General features: G+C 38.7%; 1 protein-coding gene across 15 annotated transcripts in view; it reads right to left on the bottom strand.

Annotated features, from left to right (window-relative positions):
- Nucleotides 1–22,130, bottom strand: part of PARD3 (par-3 family cell polarity regulator) — a 557,182-nt gene that overhangs the window by 175,081 nt on the left and 359,971 nt on the right. For all 15 annotated transcript variants that reach the window (XR_009690004.1, XM_061126148.1, XM_061126154.1 and 12 more), the window contains 2 exons: nucleotides 18,049–18,276; nucleotides 3,959–4,190 (listed from right to left, as the gene is read on the bottom strand). Coding sequence is in view for 14 of the 15 variants with exons in the window: in XM_061126148.1 (XP_060982131.1) it covers nucleotides 3,959–4,190; nucleotides 18,049–18,276 (460 nt within the window). In the remaining variant the exon portion in view is untranslated. The remainder of the gene's footprint in view (nucleotides 1–3,958; nucleotides 4,191–18,048; nucleotides 18,277–22,130) is intronic.

The raw sequence follows: 22,130 nt of genomic DNA, 5'->3' as shown, positions 1-22,130 counted from the left end.
ATCTGTTTCGTAGAGAAACTCAGGTTTCTCAGATCCAAAGCCATTTTAATTAAGGCTGTGGGAGTGCATCAGGGGCAAGAGAAGGTGTCCTACAAGGAGAAGTCATTCAAACAAGGAATATGTTACATTTGTCACTTGATTCCTTACAGATTTACATTTGTGACTTAGAACTTGCATTAAGGCAGCTTTTGCATTTCATATACTCCATAATTTATAAGCAGACATATAAATATGACTCCCAATATTCTTTCCTAGAGCTATTTATCAATAATTAAACCATTTTTATGACTATTCAATACTCAAAGTAGAAAACCATGTCATCTGTATAGACCAACGAATAAAAATACCTATTTAAGGTGCCATGGATTCCTGCAGTACAGTCTTACATATATATATATATATATTACCACGTGTAAAACAGAGAGCTAGCGGGAAGCTGCTGCCTCGCACAGGGCTCCGCGCTCTGTGGTGACTGAGAGGGGCAGGATGGGAGGGAAGCTCAAGAGGGAGGGGACACATGGATACAGAGGGCTGATTCAGTTGTACAGTGGAAACACAACACTGTAAGGCAATCATACTCCAATAATAAAATTTTTAAAAAATATGGTATATCTATTTGGCCCTCATCGAATGTAACCAAAACTCACAGACAACTTACAGGGGAAGGGAGAGATTGTGTGTGTTTTGGGAGCAGGGGAGGGGGATGGTGGGGAGCAGAGCCTGTGATCCTAATTTGAAGAAAAGCATATCATTATTCCCTCAAGAGACTAAAAAGTTCACCTGCCTAAAAAGCTAGATATGTAACATCTAATGCTCCTTACCCTTACTCTTGGCTTTGCTTACTCTTTGCTTATGAAACAAATCATAACATCCCCCACCACACACACACCCTCCCCCCAACATCTCCTTACAGTGTTCTAAGAAATTAAATGCACATACACTTTTTGATTAAGGTATTTTAAAGCAACAGCACTAAGGGAATCTCATCCTGTTTTCCTCTAAAGAACAAAAATGAAGGAAGAGATTCATTTTAAATCTTACTATCTTCCCCTCTGTTGTTACAAAAAAAAAAAAAAAGGAAACATAAAAGAATCAACCCAAAAGTCTATTTAGTCTCAAATAATTAGATTCAGTAGGTACGGAGGCAGTATAAAAAATGTTTTGAAAAATCTAACAATGCTTTATGAGTCTTCTCAAATGCTAAGAACATATCATAATGGTATGAAGGAGTGCCAAGAGACAACCAAAGAAAAAGTGTATTTTACTCTAATAAAGGGTCCTCAACTCATTTTCAAGGAGGAGTCTTCGCCAAGCTTCAACCATTTCCCTAAAGGAAACCAGAGGCAAGAGGGCCACGTTCCAGGGAACTAGACAAGATACTGCAACCTGTTAGGATATATCTGCATTCTCCATGTGGTGGTGTGTGGCTCTCGTGGGAGGAAAAAAGAACAGCTCTGTTTTGTGGAATTCATGCACTTCCTGGGGTAAAAGTACTCCCGACACAGCTAATTTGAAGCTACCTGCATGTAGCATCAGCGCTCTGCCGATACAGTGGGCATAAATCACCTCAAAAGCAGAGATCATAGTGAAATATAATAAAAGGATTAGGAAGTGACGAGTTTTGAGTATTCGTTATCTTTGTCATAGAAGCCATCTAATTTTTAATAATGGCTGGGTTTAACAGTCAGTTGGCAAAATTTCCAAAAATTGAACAACTCTCACAAGTCAGCATGGGCTTACTCCAGCATACCTGTCCCAGAAAAGGGTGAATGTCCATGCGTTTCTCAGTAGCCATTCTTAAACATTGGGAGGCTATGAACTTAGTTTTTAGGAAAAAACCTTCAGCCCCTGCACATAAACAAAAAAATGTGATTTTCAAGGACACTCAGGCCTTTGAGGTTACAGATCAGTCGCCATTGTCACAGAGCTGGCTTTCGCTACAGGTTAGAGGTATAATCTACAGCATTTCATCTAGTGTATGTGTCTCAGTCGCTAAGTCGTGTCCGAGTCTTTGCAACCCTGTGGACTGTAGTCCACCAGGCTCCTCAGTGCATGGGATTTCCCAGGCAAAAATACTGGAGTGGGTTGCCATTTCTTTCTGCAGGGGATCTTCCTGACCCAGGAATTGAACCCAGTCTCCTGCATTGGCAGGCAGATTCTCTACCACTGAGCCACCAAGGAAGCCCAGAATCTGATCTAGGGAAAACATCATATGTTTTATAGAACTTTTAGCTCAAAAAAATTGCATAGGGTTGCATTCAGGGTCCCTTTGAAAGAAAATAAATTTGCCAAGTGCCCCCACACTCACCATTCCTCTGGCCCCAAAAAGAAAACTGTACCATAAAGCCTCTCTTATTCTAGAGTTGCACGTTACAGAAAAAAATAATGTCTAATTAAAATAATGTATAAATTTCTAAAATAATTTATAAACAAACTAGAATTTTGCTTATTTCGTATTCCATGAGGAGACCAGAGTACTGAATCCATCAGATAATGGTTGGCTGATGAAGGAAACCTACAGGCCTTCAGGAAGACTTCACTCAGGAGGAGGTTATAGAAGCAGGACTGGTCTCCAGGCCGGATGTGTACATTTTAGGGGAGGTTTCCTCTTATTTCATAATTTCTGATTCAAAGAAGACAGGGGTGCAAATTCCCTCAATGTTAATTGATGGGCAACAGCCTAATCTCTGTGTGTTATATAGATGCCTGATTATGAGCTGAGAAGCCTTCTGCCTAACACCAAAATGGAAATAAAGTAGCAGTTAGAGCAATTCTATCCGTCAGTGTTCCTGGACATGAAAATATAATGATGAAAGATGATCTACCTGAAAATGCATTCAGGAGGAGTGGTATATCAACAAGAAAAACTCCCGTATAAAAGGATGCTAATTCTAGTGTTCTGAAGCAGTGAATATGGAAATATGATCGTATTTAATTTAAAGCTGATACTGCTCATGGGCCAGGCTCCGTGTTCTCTACGCCTATAGTTTACTTCCTCCATGCATGTGACTTAGCTCTGGCTGAGTCCATCCACAGGACACATCTGGTGTGAGTACAGCCTGCAGGTTGGGCTTGAGTCCTCAACTTCGTGGTCTTGACTTATCTATAACTCCCTGAGTTATTGAGGTCAACCTCAGGACCATAAATCAGGAAATTCTATGAAAACAAAAACTCTTGTTCACATTTTACAATTAAAAAAAGCTAAAAGGAAGGGATTCATAATGCAGGATAACTACTTTTTGAAGAGTTGAGTGGTGATACCATCTGTTTTCAATTTTAAACCATCATCTTGATATGTTTAGGGTTTTAATTTATGGAACAATCAAGCAATCTTTATATTTAACATTAAATACCTGAATATTATAAATCACCTCCAATGAACATTTATGGGAGAGTTTCAGAGCAACTTCTGAACAACTTGTCACTTTTATTGTGTAGCCATGATTTGTAAAAAAATGATATGCTAAGTAATCCTAGAGTATAATTTAGGGGCACAAAAACAACTGTCAGGAAACAGGCAGAGACTGCATTTAATGAAATCTTTACCGACTGAAGTAATAAGTATTAAATTAATCAACACAGCTTAATTGAAGCTCTATTTGTAACATTTTTTTTAGACGTTATTAATGAGCCTTTATGCACTACCACTAACTTGAGCTCCATGTTCAGTGTCAACAATGAACCATTGTTCACACACACAAAAGAATAAACAGGGGCTGTGAGGGCCCTTTGTCTCTATCCCTCCTTCCTCTCAACAGTTATCTACATGGTTGGCAAGATAGCATCTTTCAGGCACTTTAAAAGGGTCTGAAATAGCTCCAGTGAAATCCTTCAGTAAAAACACAGCAGTGAAACCTGGGAGTTAGAGAGGACGCTCAGCAGATCTCAAAGTCCTCAAACCTGGTGCTGGCCTGGCACTCACAGTGGGGACGGGCCAGCCCCGCCCGGTAGCACCTACCTGAACATGTCTCCCAAGCCCCTCAGCTTCCCCTTCTTGGCTTTCATCTTCTCCTTCTCCTTGTCTCTGTCTTTCTTCTTTTCTTTGCCTATTTTCTCTTTCCTCCGATCGGGCTTCTCGCCTCTGTCTTGGTTTCCATTCATCTGTCTCTCCAGAGAGTGGGAAGGCTGGTCGCTGGCTGTGGATACAGATTCCCTTCCTGATCTCGAACTTTCTTCCGTGTCTTCTTCCACTTACAAGGAAACAAACACACAAAAAAGATAAGGAACATGGGGAACCAAAGGGATGAAAATAAGGAGGCTAAAGTGGTGTGAGGGTTTCTTTTCCAAATTTCCAATGAGGCTTGCAAACGTTGTTTATCCTGAGTAGAATTAGAATGGAACATGTGATGCGGATGACTACCATGCATGTGTGCACTCCTGCGTGAAGATACTGGGCCAAGGGTAAGGGTAACAGTCACAGTAACAGCAGTGGGAATAGTGTACGTTAGTAACAGCAACGGTGTATTATTAGTAACAGCATAGTACTAGTATGGTCATAGTAATCTGAGTCCCAGACCAGACGGATTCCCTCATGTTGATATGGAGTCTGTACTGCTGTGGGGATAAGCAAGCCCTCATCACACAGCTGACCCCAAAGGCCCTCAGTTCCACACTTGTAAAATGAAAACAAGCAGCCTCTCACCAACAGCTTCCTTTCCTCTTGGGTAAGGGGGATGAAGCTTCACCCCAGCCCCTCAAGAATTTGTTCAATTGCACCACTCACTTAAGCACACCAATGTCAACACAGGACTTCTTTCCTCAGCCTCCCAAATATGTCCGTTTGTGATTTCTGCATAGAGAAGACTGGATGTTCACAGTCTAACTTTTTCCTTATATTGTCACTACATTGTCCTTGTGAGGCCAACTTTACAAGCCAATGTTACTGTATGTTCTAATCTGAAATAATGTTGTGTTTTGGTTGACACAATGGCAGGTGAACAGAGGTGGATGGAGTCATGAAGGCATAAATCCACAGCCTCACAGTCCTCTGAACTTTGCAGATAAAAGCTATACTTAGTGATAACAATATTCCATCCTTTGAAGCAACACTTAGTCAGCATATGGTCCAAGGGTGTACCCCCAACTTTTTGCATTTGAAAGAATGGCAAGTTTCCACCTCCAAAAGAACTTCAGGAATTTCTATTTTAGGAAGCAATAGATGCACACATGCACAGCCATCCTCATAAACCCTTTACCAGATTAGTTGCCTAAGGTTTTTCCAAATATAGTCTAAGAATTATTGGGGCTCCAGGGTACCTCTTGAAATCTGAGGTCATTTCTGCCCCCCTGCATCAACAAAAAAAAGTAGGAATCAGTGTTTTTGAGCTTCTTTTAACACAGAACCATATAAGACAGAAATCTTTCACAAAGAACTGACCTCTAGATCAAGTGAATATACCTTCAAGTGAAATTCAGTCTTGCCTCTCCACCAAAACTTGAGTTAGCAAGACACAAAATTACGAGTATAATAAAACTAGTCTCAGTATCATCTTACTTACAAGACAGAAACACTCACAGCCTTGGAAAACAAAACTTAGGATTACAAAAGGAGAAGAGTGGGGGAGGGATAAATTAGGAGTTTGTAAAATATACATGCTATTATACATAAAATCTATAACCAACAAGGACCCACTGTATAGCAAAGGGAATTCTACCCAATATTCTATAATAACCTACATGGGAAAAAAAATCTGAAAAGTATGGATATACGTATATACACCATTGAATCTTTGCTGTACACTGCAAACTAGCACAACATTGCAAATCAACTATGTTCTAACGTGAAATAAAAATCAAATGAAAAAAAACGACATGTTAGTATCTTAGTGTTCCACTATTAAACTCTCACAGATCTTAGAAGATACAAACAAATGATGGTACAACCTTAACCAAGTTAAAAAGAATTTTTAATGCTAATTATTTAGCTAATACCCAAAGAAAGTGTAGAATTCTTTTGTTTTCACACTTGATTAAAAACATAAGGCAACCTATTTCCCATCCCATCCCAGGCTACAGTCAAAGGGTAAAATTACCACTGTGTCTAAATCCAGAAGGTACTTTGGAAGTCACTCAGACCAACGTCTTCCATGTCTTGCTAAGGAAACAGAGGTTTGGGGCCGGCACAGTGCCAGTGTGGGGCTCTCTGCACTGTATTCTGGCACAGCTGTACCTCAGCCAGACCTTCACGTTTCTCTGATCAGCTCTGTTTGTGATTGCTCAGTTCCATGCTTCATATAGCATGGATGCAGGTCATCTATCATGCAGTCACTCCACTCTCTGCCCAGAAGATCATTCCAGCAGCCAGCACCAGATCTCAAGAAACCTACTGCCAGTCTTGTGTGGTCGGCCAGCGCTGTGACTAGTGGCTGCTACTGATGAAATCACTCCCGTAGTTCGAACCAATACACACAGGGACTCAAGGACGGGCTTCCAACCAAAGAGATGAGCAGGAAGGCTGGCTTCCCTCTGCACTGGGGTAACTAGCTGGGAGCCACTCTCCTCCTCCAAGGGACAAGCAAGCATTTTCAAAAGCTGATCATTTTTGTCTCTGTCAATTCCGATGGAAATAGGAATGGAGCAGGTTTGTTAGAGAAAGCCAGTTCCAACTTTGAGATGGGCGTTGCTAGAGAAAATCCACAGCCTGACAAACAAATGCTGAGTCAGGGCTGTGGTGGTTGTGCTGCACGCGCAGGGCAGGGGAGAACAATGGACCTGGCCCAGGGGGGTCTCCCTGTGTGGCCCTTCCAACGGGTGCTCTCCAAGAGAATGTAAAACAGAGCTTCAGCAGCGTTGCAGCCTCTTGTCTGAAAACACAAACCACCGCTTCCACACTTTGGGGGAAATGAGTGTGGTCTCGACTTGGAGGCAATGGACCAAATCATGATGAAAACAGTTCTCAAAAGTATTCAGGAGCTGCAAAACCTATTGGTATATATACTTAAGTTAGATAAAGGGATGCTAGTCAATATTCTACAAGTCCTGCAGGCAAAACTCATTTTACCTACCTGTCCAAAGTGCTTTCTACAAACTTTTATTATTGTACTTCTCGTATGATACAGTCACAGGTCTGTTTGCCACTCTCTAAGCTTCTAAAATGAGGACCACTGGCCAGACAGAAGCTGCGTATGAATGACTGTTTAACAGGAAGATTAGTGGTAAACTCGACTCATGGCTTTTTCCAACCAGACAAACTTTTACCCAATCTCCACATATCACTATCCTCCGACTTCAAAACGATGCCTATGTTCCTCTAATTAAGCCTGACAACACCAGCCACACCCCAGTGACAGTAACCACAGGGAGGTCGTTGTTCTTGGTCAAGCTCTCATCAGTTTCTGGTAGGGCTTTATACTATTCTTGTTAATGCTGCATATACCGTCTAATGGATTGTATGACCCTCTACAAAGTCTGAAACTATAAACAAAAAACGAGCTCAATAAACATAAATGATTTCGTCTTCCACAGCGACCATTATCATAAATCATGAATGGAAGATCAGGAGCGATTCTGCTAGTTTTCTGCCTAATAGTTTTGGCAGAAGCACACGGGGCATATGTCTGCTCTTGGCTCTGACACAGAAAAAAGGCAGCGCCTTCATAACTAACTATATGCTGAAGTCACATTTGTTGCCAATTCCTTTCATATTCCCAATAATTTCCTGGTGTATGTAATACAACTTATCTTCAGAAGTGGGTGAAGCAGAGAAAATTAGTATTAAATCATTTATTAACTCCAGGTTTTGTAACCTCATTTTGTAAGATCAAAATTCCTAGCTCAGCTTCCTGCTCAAAGCAAGTGGACTGTTTCACAATCAGACTTGCGCATTTGAGAATTCTTTATGCTTGTTCTGAACATTCTGATTTAGATGCTACACTATCACAGAAACTCTTCTGGGGGTGTATGGATGTAACTAATCCTTTCGAATGCCAACTAATTAAAAATATTTAGCAATATGTGGCTTCCTATGTATAAACATAAGATGTTCTTTTAGAGTATTACATTATATATGCTTCAAACACTAAAATTATTTGATCGAGAAAAATAAGAATCTCACTTTACCCCATTCCTAGGCAGAATTACTTTGGTTTTTAAAAGCTTATGTCAATTGGTTACACAAGCTTAATTTTTAAAAAAATGTATATATTCAAGGTCATTGATAGACTAATCAAATTATTTTCAGTTTTAAAACCAATCTTTGTATAATTAATACCAGCTTTATAATAAGGTAAACAAAATATTTTATTCCCTTAAGAAAACACAAAAGATATTCAGATAAACAATTTTCAAGGAAGAAAAGCACTGGTGATATATAATGCACAAATGACTTGATCTATTGTGTTCATACAGTAAATTATAATGAAAGAACTAATCATAAACCTACATTTAGGTAATTTACTATTTTAAATGCTATATAAATTTACATTTTTTCTCTTTAATTTCACTCTTTACATGCTGTTTGCTTTCTTTTTGCAGATAGTCTGCCCAAAGAAAGACGATTACCTCCTTCCACACAAACGGAAATTTCTATTTTTAACTAACATCTCTGCCTATTTCAACCCACTCTGTGCACTATACTATCAGCTGCTTTCCCATGTGATTATCTGTAAGACAGATATTCTAAAGTTTCTCTTTTTAAAGAAGGTATAACATGAAGCTGCTTATTTCTCTTCCAGGCACCACATTCTGCAATTAAGACATACCTAATTACCATGTTTTCAACAGATGCAAATACAGCGCAATTAAAATTCTACTCCATGTGACAAATTCAGCTACTCAGTTCTGCAAGTTATCCTATTAAGACTGGGTCAAGAAATTTGGAAAAGATTAAGCCCTTAGATAGTAAAAAGTCATTGGGAAAATGACCTTAGGTGTCCACTGAACCTCAAAGTTCTGTAACTTCTGCCATAAATAAACACTTTGTTCAATCTGGTCATCACACACAATTCACTGTCAGGAGTTGACTCTAAACCACATGGTCATTCACCATTTTTTTCCATTGAGAAGCAATACAACATTGGGGACTGTAATGATCTCTGTTGCCTGTTTATCCCAAATCTATTTCTCCCTTTCTCCTTTCTAATGGAACTCTGATTGTGTTCAGGAATATGATCCAGCTTCGAGGGATGAATCCATTACTAGGTTTGCACTGGCTTATGGGTCCATGCCCCTGTCTACTCTTATGAGTCCAAGAATGGCCCCAACACCTTGAAAGGACATATTCCATGCTTGGGGAGATGACTCACCCCCTTCCCTTGGATGTGATCGAGAAAGCACTAGGATTTTGAGCCCTGCAGTTACCTTCGGGATAAACTGACTTGTGGATGGTGTGGCAGAAAGATCAGAAAGACAGCTGAACTTTGATAACACCTTAGGCTGTTATCCCTGAAGCCGCCCAACTATAGAACCAGGTAGGACAGTGTATTCCCTCAAGGTTTGAATTGGTCTGAACTGATTTTTCTACTAAATGCAGCTGAAAGCATCTTAATAGGTACATTACATAAATCAAACTTCAGAGCAGCTGTGGAATATCCACTGCACTATTTATCACAAGTGTAAGATTTAGCAGTTAATATCACTCTAGGTAGCTTTGACAATTTTACTAAAATTAAGTGATTTTCTCAGACTTATTACTAGTGTGAAATGAGTTGGTACAAACATTTAGAGAAATAGAAAACAGAGAAACACAAAATTAAAATGATAACATTACTTCTTACTCATCAGTGAACAAGTACTCTCCTTTGAGGGCATAGCTCAAAAGAGTGTTATTAAATATTTGCTGAATAGATTGAACAAATAGCCCATCATATGAAAAACATCCTTTATTGCTCCCTGTTTAGAAAGAGCTACTCTAGTAATAGCAATATCGAATAATAGAAACACATACTCTTGAGTAATTTACAATTTACTTTGCAAGACAAAGTATTAAAGGTAATAATTGGACACAAGAGTATGCAGTCTTCAGAATCTACCTGCTTAAAATTTAAAATGAATTGAGTTAAAATGAGGCATTAATAGCTGGAAAATTTCACTAGATTTAGTAAATCCACTGACCACTACCAATTTATACTGACTAATGCTAGTTAAAATACAGTGTAACAAAAATAAATGAGGACTGAACTCCCAGGTACTGCAAAGTCCTGTATAGTATTTAAGAAGTTTTTATTATTAATAAATATATGTTATTTTTGTTTCTTATTTTAGTGGAATATTGACTTTGGAAAAGGAATAAAAGATGTAGGAAATGAACAGCTAGTGACACAGATGGTGTCGAATAATAGGATCTGCTTTTCTAGACCCTGACTTTTAACATTAGAATGATGAGCTCTTGGCAATGGAAAAACTTAGCTTTTTCAGAACATTTGAAAAACACACACACACACACAAAGCTGGCAAGAAACATTAAGAATTAAACAGCTTTTATACTAAAATGTGGGGTGAGAATAATAACTGATATTATGAGGAACAGAGAGACTACTGAAAGGAGAAAAAGGCACAAAGGAAGTGGATGACATTTATCAGTGGTCTTAGAGAAGGGGTTTCTGTGACTGGAGGAATGTTCAAATACTTGATTCCTAAAACCCAGTGTTCTAAAATTAGATTTATTTCATTAAAAAAAAATAACCACTTAGTTTACATTATGGTAAGGAGTAGAGAGAACAAAAACAATAAAATCACACTTCCAAAGAGATTAAGACTTATTACCAAAAACCATTCTTCATTTCTACTTTATATTCTAAAGTTTTCTTTAATGTCTCCCTTCAAACAGGCAGAATGTTCCTGAAGATCTTGGTAGAATGTCACCTCCTCTATCGCTCCCTGTCCAAGAGAATGCAGTAGAACAAATACAAGGGTGGTTGGACCCTCCAGTTTCTGAACCTTTGTAAATTTGCTTTCAGTGTATAATTAAATTTCACACTCAAATAATGATCTATAATGGGTACTGTTTCCTGTACACAGAGAACAACAAAGAAAGAAGCTGAAGGCTTTCCTTTCAGCAGACCCAATGGACTGACCACACAATGAATACAGTAGCACTTATAACCCTACTGTTGGAATTGCCACTAAGAATTTTATTTTTATCATGGATTGAACTGGTGTCAAATGTATATTTTAACATATACAAAAAATTTATGGTGTCAAGGAAGGAGAGTCCAGGTCACTGCTCTGACTCTATTAAGTGGAAAAACAAGAGCAAAAATAAAGAATAACATAAGAATGTGCAAAAGTGATGGAACAGTGAAGGGTGAGCATCGCTATTTAATGAGAAGTCAAAATGACTGTCCCCGAAAAGTCAGTGTTCTCAACTCCCATGCCATGCAACCCTTATTGAGAGAGTCACAAAATTTCTCAATTTTATAAAAATACTAAGAAGGCTCATACACATCTGTATACAGATTTTCCTTGACTTCCAGTGGAGTTATGGCACAATAAACTCCAACATAATACTGAAGTCAAAAATGTACAGACTACACCTAACCTACCAAACATCACAGCTTAGGCTCATCTACCTTAAAAGTGTTCAGAACACTGACATTAGCCCACAGCTGGGCTCAGTCATCTAACACAGGGCCTAAGTTATAACAAAGTGTCAAATGTCTCATGTAATTTAGTGACTACAGTCCTGAAAGTGAAAACCAGAATGGTTTTGGTCTGTTTCCTTTTTGATCACATGGCTGACTGGGAGCTGAGGCTGCTACCACTGCCCATCATCTCTAGAGAAGATCTGCATTATCACCAACCAGGAAAAGATCCAAGGTAAAAGTCAGATGTACAATTTCTACCAAAGGCACGTCACTTTCAAACCACTGTAAAGTCAAGAAATCCTAAGTTGAACCATCGCTAAGTCGGGGAACGTCCATACTCAGAGCTTTAGGAAGTCGAGGGGAAACTAGCTAGGTTAGGGGAAAGCGTCTTGAAGAAGAAAGACAACAGTCCCATGTACAGGAGAGGGCAGGGGACAGTCAGGGCAGGGAGAAGACAGACCTCAGGGATGGTACATGGTCTGGATGAGAACGCGCACAGGAGCATGAGGACAGTGCGATTCCAGAGCTAACTCAGCAAATGAAGAGACAGCCGGACCAGTTATGAAGTCCTAATAGTAACTTCAGATATTAAATAATGAGAATTGGGGCTGGATTGGGTAGAAGGAGCAAAATTATGAGATTTCATGTGGAAAAATTAAGAAAATTTGGTAATGGAGTGATTACACAGTAAAATGATAATTCTAAGTTTCTGTGCCTGGAGGTACTAATGAGAAAAACCTCGTCACTATCATCCATCCATATGTATGAGATGCTAAGCATGTAAATGCAGTTTCTTCCTTTCCTCTGACTTTGCCAAGCATCATTACTCACCTGGAATATTGCATTACTGTCCTAGAACCAATCTTGCCACCAACACTGCTATTTACCGGCCCACCCCCAATAACCTACCCTTGATTCTACAGCCCCAACACTCATATTCTTTCACTTGAAATTCTTCAAATGCTCTTTAAGGTCCTTAGTATGAACAAAAAATTATTTAAGCAAGGCTGTCTGCACACATCAACCTCAATAGGATAATGGTGGTCCAGAGATGGTCCCCCCTCCCTAAGCTCCTGACACACCCTGATGAAGACCACTCAAGCAGGATTACTCAACTCATACCTCTTGTGAGAAGCTTCTCCCCTTCTCTTCCCCCATCCACTCGGGCTGAGTGGGCGCCCCATGCTTTGGTGTGATGCTAACCTGTGCATTACAATGGCCCTTAACCATTAACCACACTGCTTCCCTTGAGTTGGTTTGCCCAGTGAGCTGAAGCCATCCTTAGCCCCTCTGGAACTTACAGCCTAAATATCAGATTTTAGGTCCCATGACTCATTAATACCTTATTGCAGTTTTAGTGTAACGGATTTTCCCATTAGGAAGTTTGTTTAATATTCTAAAAAACTCGCAGGACTGCAAATCACAAGGAATGCATTCTGATTTAATTCCTAAGTACTATCTTAGTCAAATATTTACATACTTTTTCTTATCAGAAAATGTTTCAAATGAGGAATCTATAATTCAGACACTTCAGATGTGACTTTTCATCATACTTTTAGCTTAACTTACTTTTCACCTAAAAAAAGAAATATAAGGAATTGACAGCTTTGGCTGTGTCACACGGTTATACTTCTATTGCATTCAGAAATGTCCTAAAATTACCCAAAGCTCCTTTTCTTAAACTGCAAGTGATACTGAAGTATACAAATTGTCATAAGAGGATTAGACAGGTTATCCTTATTCCTAGCACTTCAGAATAAATATTTTTAATAGATCAACATCCAATTATCGAAAAAGATAGATTAACCAAATGGTAAATCCTTTACAAAGTACTTCGACTCTGAAAACCATATACTGAATTCTTCCACTATGGATTTATGGTAATCTGATGGAGTTTCTTAAGATAACTATCTAATTTACATAATTTTTGCTCAAATAGGTAGTGACAAAAGATGGCTAGAAATGTAGAGGATGCTAAGAGTAGAAAAATCTGAGATACTCATGTAATCTGCTATTTTGAAGCTGACAAAATAAATGAAAATTAATCTTGAAGCTCTCAGATTAGCTAACTTCCTAACATAAATTGTTTCTTCAAATCTCATACTGCTAACCTAAGTTGTGTATACTTTAGAGCAATGGCTTTTTTTTTTTTTCTTATCTCCTGTTAAGAGTACTATAAGAAAGCAGGCAAGCTCCTCAAATGCAATCTGTCTCTATGTTTTCAAGGAATAATGTTCTCACATTTAAAATTGTAAACTGGGTAGATCTTAAAATCAAGAGTACAATGAATAGGACAGTCTTTGGTTTTGTTGTGTATCACCTCCTCGATCCCGATAAAAACCTGTTCCTAAATTGATAGCAAGGCTGATGACTTGACGATTTTTAACAAAGGGTAAAAAGGGAATGGGGGGTGTACTCTATATTTTCAAAAATAAAACAAGTCAATGTTATGTAGCATCCATGTTCTTGGTTTCAACAGAAGCTGATTTATGACAGGGGCTGTAGGAGCCTCTCGCTGAGAGCCAGGCGGGAAGTATGATTTGCATAGAAGAGGGAGCAGATTGTAGATGCCCTGACCTGTCAAACACAGGTAGGGCCTTGGAGATAATGGGTCCCAGAATACAAAGCTCCATCTTGATCCAGACAGACACAGACAACGTGGAGAGGCCAGATGGATTAAATGAGAGACAAAAACGCCGACTTCTGCCATCTCCACAGGAAGCACATAAGTGTTACAGAAGATGACAGATACCAGATACCACATGGATCCCGCCCGGTTCTCTTGGCCCCCATTGTTGTGTGCATGCCACGACTGCAACGCTGCTGAGAAGAGGCAAGCCTGCTCCAAGCCTGAAAGAGCATCACCGGGGAGGAGCTTGACCCGGCTGACAAGAACAATCAAGTTCACCCTCCACGTGTGTGACTTCCATCTGTAAAGAGGGAAAGGACTGCATGGGACAGACATAGGCTGAGCGGGACAGGTTATGCCCGCCCCACCCCCAGCCCCATGCTTCCAGGGTGAATGGACGGCATCCTCACAGGACGGCCGTCTAACGGAGACCGTTGGCTCGGACAGGGTCCTCTTTCAGAGCACTGCACAACAGTGACATGGTGGCCATAACTGAGGCCCCTGAGTCCCACCTCCATACAAGAAAGGACCTCAGCCACAGGGCCCCCCGAAGCACGAGGCCATCAGGGCTCAGACATGCGACCAGGGACAGCGCCCGCCCAGCAAGGAGGCAGGGCGAGGCTGCCCAGCGAGGGAGGCGCAGTGAGGGCACGAGCACAGACACGAATGCAGACAGAGAAAGAGAGTGTGCAGAACGCGCCTTGAGAATACACTCTGAAGAGGGTGGGCTTTAGGAAACGGGAGGAGCGAGCCAAACAGACTCCTTTCTCACTACGGTACCCAGTCATAAGGGAAGGCAACAGTCTCATAACCCCCAGCAGGAACAGCAGCCTTGACAGGCCTTTTCTTGCGCAGAGGTCTTGGACACCAGGTCCAGAGTGGGACTCAAGCGGGAGGAGTGAAACGCCAATGCCACGCGTGTGCTGCTGCTGAGGCTCGCTGTGTCTGGGGTATGTCTCTCACACACGCAGTCTGCTAGTCAAGCAGGAGCCCGTACACTGATGTGACAAGCAGTCACTGACTCCGACACTTGGCCAAGCTCTGAACCTGGTTATGCAGGAATCAGACGTGGTGGCATCTTTCCTCGTAGATTTTACAGATGGTGAGAGAAGCAGGAAGGCAGGACTGAGGGCGGTAGGTAAGTAAAGGAGGACACAGAGTCATTGAAAGTTAAAACTGGAAAGGAACTCAGAAAATGAACCATCTAAACCAGAGCTTTTCCAACTTTCTCTGGCAAACTGTGAACTTCCCTTGTTTAAACTTACAATTGACAAAGAATCACAAACTATGAAGAGTGATTTAAAAACCCCACAACTAGGAGTTCCCTGGTGGTCCAGTGATTACGACTTGGTGTTTTCACTGCCAAGCGCCCGGGTTCAACCCCTGCTGGGGAACTAAGATCCCACAAGTCTCATGGGAATAAATAAATCCCCAAGACAGTTGCAGTGACAGTGGGTGTGCAGGGATCTGGTGGCCCTGATAGAGACCACCGCTCAGCCTCCCACAAGTTTCCAGCTCCCACTAACCACCGAGCCTCCCCTACTCAATAGACACTGAGACAGTCTGAGCATTCACGGCCTCGGCGTCCAAAGCTTCAGTTTCACAACTGAAGGAATTAAAGGAAAAGAATTTTAAGCAACTTTACCCAAATTCCAAGTGGGTGAGAAGAATGTGGAGGACCCCAGGCCAGTGCTCAGATCACTTCAGTTGTATAGTTTTGACAACCCGTGCTGCAGACATTTGAAACATACAACAGTTGCCTTTCTCTGGCCATATCCAGAGTTCCCCAGACTAGTCTGGGAGAAAACACCATCAAGTCAGGACTCTGAAAACCCAGCACTCTGTGGTTGCAGGCGCACGCGTCAGGGTGTCTGCCCCAGTTCTTGTCTAGAGCTTCCCCTCTGGTTCACACATTGTAGTTCATCTGCTTACTTGGTTTTGTCTTGATGATAGTTGAGTACAAAAGTTTTAATATGAAATACTTAAAATCGGTTATTTCCAGTTAAAACCGGAAGCTAAGTTTATGTCAGGGACAAATTTAGACGTTCACACAGTGGGAAGCTCTGGAGGCTACAGAATTAAGAACATGCCTGGTACTGATCACTATTCCATCCCCTGCTGCATTTGAAATACGTGGTATATGTGAGAAAATTGCATTCTATGAAGGAATTTAAATAACATGTGAACCAGGACAAGAAAAAAGCTCAGGAGCAAAAACTGTATTTGTTAAAAAAAACAAATACTGAGGTGCCGGAGCACTGGATCTCTTATTAAATGTGCATCCAGGACAGAGGCAAGGTCTCTAAGTGATAGAGGGTCCCCACCCTAGAAAGACAACACAAGCAACACTGGGTGAGACTGGCAAGGCGCCCCTGAGATGCCAGGAAAAACCCAAGAGGGTTGGAAGCTCATATGACTCAGGAGCTTGGAGACCAGGCTTGGCAGCAAAAATAGGAAATATGTTCTTCATCTGGCAAGAATGGGCTGCATATATTTGAAATCACTGGCTGGATGGAGTGAAAAGCTGTCCAGATTTAAACTAAGAATTAGGTGGCGGGTGGGGGAGAAAGCAGTGCTTCTCAACTAAGCTTTGCTTTGCATGTTACATTATAGCAGAAATATTCATTTTCCCAAACACATTATATGTGACAGGCAAAGATTATATAATTTTGCTTTAAATCGCCTCAGAATGTGATTTCCATTTGAAACTCTCCTTCCCCACTACAATCTTCCTTAGGCATGTGTAATGGAAGTGGTCCCCCAAAAGTTAAACTGTCATCATTTACAATCCACCTAAATGACCTCTGCTTTAACTTTGGGTAGGGGTATCCTCTGCTTTTCTTCATCCTTTCTTTCTTCTTCTATCTTTTCCCAACAGTGTTTCTTACAATGGTTAGCCAGGTAGAGTTACTTTAAGTTAAAAAACTAAAATATGAATCAGTAGTTACAAACAATATAAGCTAATTGTTTTCTATTAGAACTCAAGTCCATTCTCTTCTAAATAAATACAATGCTGAGTTTCCTTCTTATGTTTAAACTAATTTATAAATGTTTAACTTCAACAACTAATTTATAAATGTTTAACCTCAACAACTCCCTGAAGCATACGTTTATATGTATTTTTAAACGTTACTTTTTTCTCAATATATCAATACTATAGAAAACACATTGCTCATTCACAGTAAACTTTAACTTTCAATAATCTTGGCTTAAAATATTTGGCAATTTGGAAATACACATACATAAACATATCTTGCTAGCCTAGTTCAAGGAAAGAGTAATTCATAAAAATAAAACAAAAATATGTTATCAAAATCACAGATGATTACACATATTCATTTGATATATATTACAGATATACTGTACAGCAGTGGTTTTCAAATATTTTGGTCTCAGGATACCTTTATACTCCTAAAATTTATTATGGGCTCAAAATTTTTCTGTGGATTCTATCTATCAATATTTACTGAACTAAAACTGAGAAAGTTTAAAAATACAAATTACTTCTTAAAAAATAATCGATTTCAAGTTAGCAGAAATTACATTAAAAAAAAAAAAGAAGAAGAAACCTGTATTTTCCAAAAACAATTATTGAGAAGAATGGAAAGTTTCTTTAATATCTAGTTGAAAAGATGCTTCTTTCTGCTCTGCATTTAGTCTCTTGCAATATCACATGACATGGTGCCTCTAGAAAAACCAACTGTACATTTGTGAGAAAATAAGAGTAAAAATGGTAAATAACATCTTCTTCATATTATGAAAATAGTTTAGACCTCCTAGATCCCTCGAAAGGGATGCTGAGGTCCCCGAGGGTTCCCTGAAGCACACTTTAAGAACTTCTTCACTATAGAGATATAGAGCTTGTCATGGCTATTCCTTCAGACATTGTACACTTACACGTCTCCATGCCTTCGTCGTCATCATCCACTGCAGGTTTATCATAGGACTTGTCAATGGCAGCTCTGAAGCTCTCATTGCATCCCCTGCCTCGGATTATCCGTGGCCTAGGGCGATGGAAAGGAATGTCCCCATTCAAAGTCACCTCGGCAACTGCTGTCTGCAGACTCTCTAAAGAGCTCGACTTCTTCAGACCCAGGGAAGGCCCCACATCTCTGCTGGGGGAACCTTGGAAGTTGGCAAAAACAAAATGTTAGAATGAGTGGTGAAAATTACATGAATGGTGAAAATCACTGAATATCTATGAATTGTAGAAAATATCAGGGACAAATTATTTGCTCAGTGTCAATTTCTGGAACGTGGGTGGCAAGATATAAAATGTAAAGTGACAGTAACTAATTTTAACTTTTCCCAAATGTGTATTAAATTTGGTCTATTTTCTCTATTCTCATTAGGAGACATTTTAAGCTATTAGTTTCCATTTTTAGCTCAACAGATAAAATCTTTGTCAAATCATTTGCTTCAAGTTATGTTAATAATCTGAAAAACCAGAATAAGCCAGAAAATCATTCTGCAAAGCAGGATGATGAAAAGGCTAAGGGAAGCAACCAAGAGTACACTTTGTAACTTAGCTGAAAACATTTTTTATCAGTTTACAGTTATTTACAATGGAAGTGAAACTTTTATCTCACTAAGTTTCATCAAGTCATCCTCATATGGCACAGGTTCAGACAACTCAGCAAGTGAGAAAAGCACAAGACACCACATGTCACCAACTGGGCACCCTAGCACCAGGTAGAAACCTATTTCTGGAAAATGGTGGTTCTCTTGTATTGAATAGCAATACAAGATGTGAATAGAAATAAACTATATAAGTACTATCAAGAGAGAGAGAAGTAAAGGAGGAAAGATGCCAGAACTGCACGTGAGGACTTACGCCTCCAGGTCAGCAAAGAGAAACAGGTGATGAACAGAAGGAAGAAGACATCACAATTACCAAGAAATTTTCAGTAGAGAAGAATTCAGAGCACTAAAATTGTGGCTTGGTGACTTGAGGATCTAGGAAGACTTAAGATTTGTAACCAAGCTTTAGAAGGCAATCTAAATGGATTTCTTTAACCAGGTAAGACAACTTCATTGATGATTGCTTGACCTGGCACTCAAATAGATGAGTTTAACTTCGAGATCACTGAAATACCTGCAACCACCAGCTGGGCAACCCAGGTTACAGAACTAGTTCTTCACTTACACTGTTAACAAGACAGGTACAAAGAAAAAAAAAGGCAGGGGATAGGAGAGGCAAGATGGATATCTTATCTCTACATGGGGCCATCAGCCCATATGTGGATCAGTAATTAAGGAGTAACTTTGATATGTTTTCACATAGAAGACAAATAGTTCTGACATGGTCGTTCCATGGCTCAGAGTATAAAACAGAATAAAAATTAAATTGGGAGAGTCAAAACAAGAATTATCTTTTTAAGATTCATTTACATGACATCTTTCACATAATCTTCACAATGGGGTAGCAGTTTTAAGTTAGAACAAGTATGTTAAAAAGGTAACATAGGCAGGAAGGCAGACAGATGATTCTAATGAAGAAAAAATATTCCATAAATTAGAGTGCTTGAGAGAAAAAGATGATTTATTTAACTTTCTCCATGCAGGTTTGTCTATATTTGATTATTTCATGACAAAAATTCACAAGGAATATTTCTTGCCAGGACGATCAATCTTACTTTTTCTCTTGATAGCACTATAATGTTTGACAAGTTCATGTTTTAAATATCCATAAAAGTCATGTCACAGGAAGGAAAATGATTTTTTTCAAAAGAGCTAAAGAAAAAGTAAGAGATTAAAGAATCAAAGAGAATGGAAAAAGATGATTTCTGGGCAGGGACATTTACCTTCACATTTTCAAGAATTAGCATTGGGAAGATCTTTTCCTGAATAAGTCATGCCTATTAATTTTCATAACTTACTAGCTACATTTAGGTCCTAACAATATTTATATGCCAAACATCTGGTGTTTCCTTAGATTCATAAAGGACATATGTATGTATGTGTGTGTAATTATGTGTGCATTTATATATATACACACATATATCTATATATATATCTCCAATAAAGATATGTATGTTTATATGCTCCCAGTAAAGATTAGCATTAAAACATAATTTATATATAAAAAGTTATCTGAGACTTGATTTAATATACTCAGCACCCTAAAAACTTTAACAGTTAATTTCAGAAATGGCATGAGTATTCAAATAAATGTACATATACATATTACATACATATAAATATTGATACATATATATCTGTATATATGTATTTATGAAGAAACATAAACACAAAGCAAATCTAAGATTAAAAAAAAGTGAAATTGTAACAAAATAAGCAATAGATTATATTGTAGAAATCACTGGAAGCTTACCTAACTACTCTTTTCTCTAGTTCTTAACACCATAGTATAACATTTTGGCAAAATGTTGATAATTAAATATGGTGAGTATTGGGTATAAGGGAGATTAATAAACTACAGTCTATTTATACATAGTTGAAACTTTTCATAACATCTATTATTTGTGTATCTATAACAGGGATCAGCAAACTATGGGTCAAATCTGGACATTTTACTAGAACACAGTCCTGGGTCCATTTGTCTCCATATTCTCCATGGCTGCCTTCACATCACAACAGAATTAAGCAATTGTTCCAGAGGCTGTCTGGTTTGAAAGATCTATAATATTTACTCCCTGGTTCTTTACAGAAAGAGCTTGCTGACTCCTGATCTAAAACACAGGTTTCACTCATGTAAGGTGGTATACTCATCAGACACTTTAACAAAAGAGTTCGTTAATATATTAGTAAGATTACTAAATGTGGGTCACTGGGATTTACAACATAAGCTTATCATAAAAGTTGAAAATGTCTTTCCCTATACAAGGTATAGGCAAAAGATTAATTTTATTTACACACACACAAAATCAATGTCTTTAATTTTTAAATAATATTTTGAAGCTCTTTATGTAAATCTATTAAGTCATTAGGATGCTATTTTTATATTCAAAGATTAAGTTGCTAGAAACCCAATTCTCTTATTCCCATTCTCTTTTCCTGTAGAAAATAAATTTACTCCCAAACTATCATACAGGATTCCTAAATCCAAGAATAAAAGAGGAAATCATAATGATCCTATTTTCTTTAGGTCTCTTTTTCTACTCTTATCTACTAATACCTCTTTTGCCAGAAAAAAAAGAAGAGGATGTCTTTTGCAAGGGCAAAGGGAAATGGAATTCAATTTTCATTATGAAAGGCTTATGGCTAGACAGACAATCTACACTAAAATGCCACTGTGACTCTACTAAAAACCTTTGGACTAAACTGTAAAATCATGATAATCTTAGCAATTCAAGCGAAGTGAAGAAAGGAAAATAATAAAGTCTGTTCACTGTCTAATACTGGAGGATGGGAAGAATCCAGTGGAGATATTTTATTCATTGTAGATTTAAAATCAATAGACCAGCAAATACTTCTACCTTTATGTCATAATTTTGGTCCTAAGTTTTTCCAGTTTAATTCAGTAAAACAGAGTGCACATAATATTTTTAAAATGCTCTTTTTATCTAGGAGCTAACTAACATTTTAAACACTATAAAAGCAGATGATTCAATTAGATGATAAAATCTGCCTACTCACCATAAAAGGTATTTAATGTTTTCAGTTGACATCTGGATATTATTATTATTTCTTAATCACAATAAATTGTTCTTTTCCTGTTAGCAACAGTGATTTGGTTAAATTAACTATTTTCTTCACTTAACCAACTGGCATATTATATAAAATCATGTTCTTTAACCTGAGCAGCTCAATTTGGTTTTTATAAACATTAAATTGGACAATGGTTACTTCTTGAAAAGCACTGAATACTATTAACTCCAAAAACTAATTACTAATTTACATATGTAAACTATCAAATAATGTTTTTCTTTAGTCCTGCTCCAGAATTCCAATGAATTTTATGTTTGATAAAAGAAATAACTACTTAATAAGGCCTGAGGCTATTGTTAATTGCCTTG

The sequence above is a fragment of the Dama dama genome, chromosome 23 (assembly GCF_033118175.1).
Source record: "Dama dama isolate Ldn47 chromosome 23, ASM3311817v1, whole genome shotgun sequence".
Lineage (NCBI taxonomy): Eukaryota > Metazoa > Chordata > Mammalia > Artiodactyla > Cervidae > Dama > Dama dama.
The sequence above is the reverse complement of the archived record's forward strand: the minus strand, read 5'-3'. Positions and strand labels throughout refer to the sequence as shown.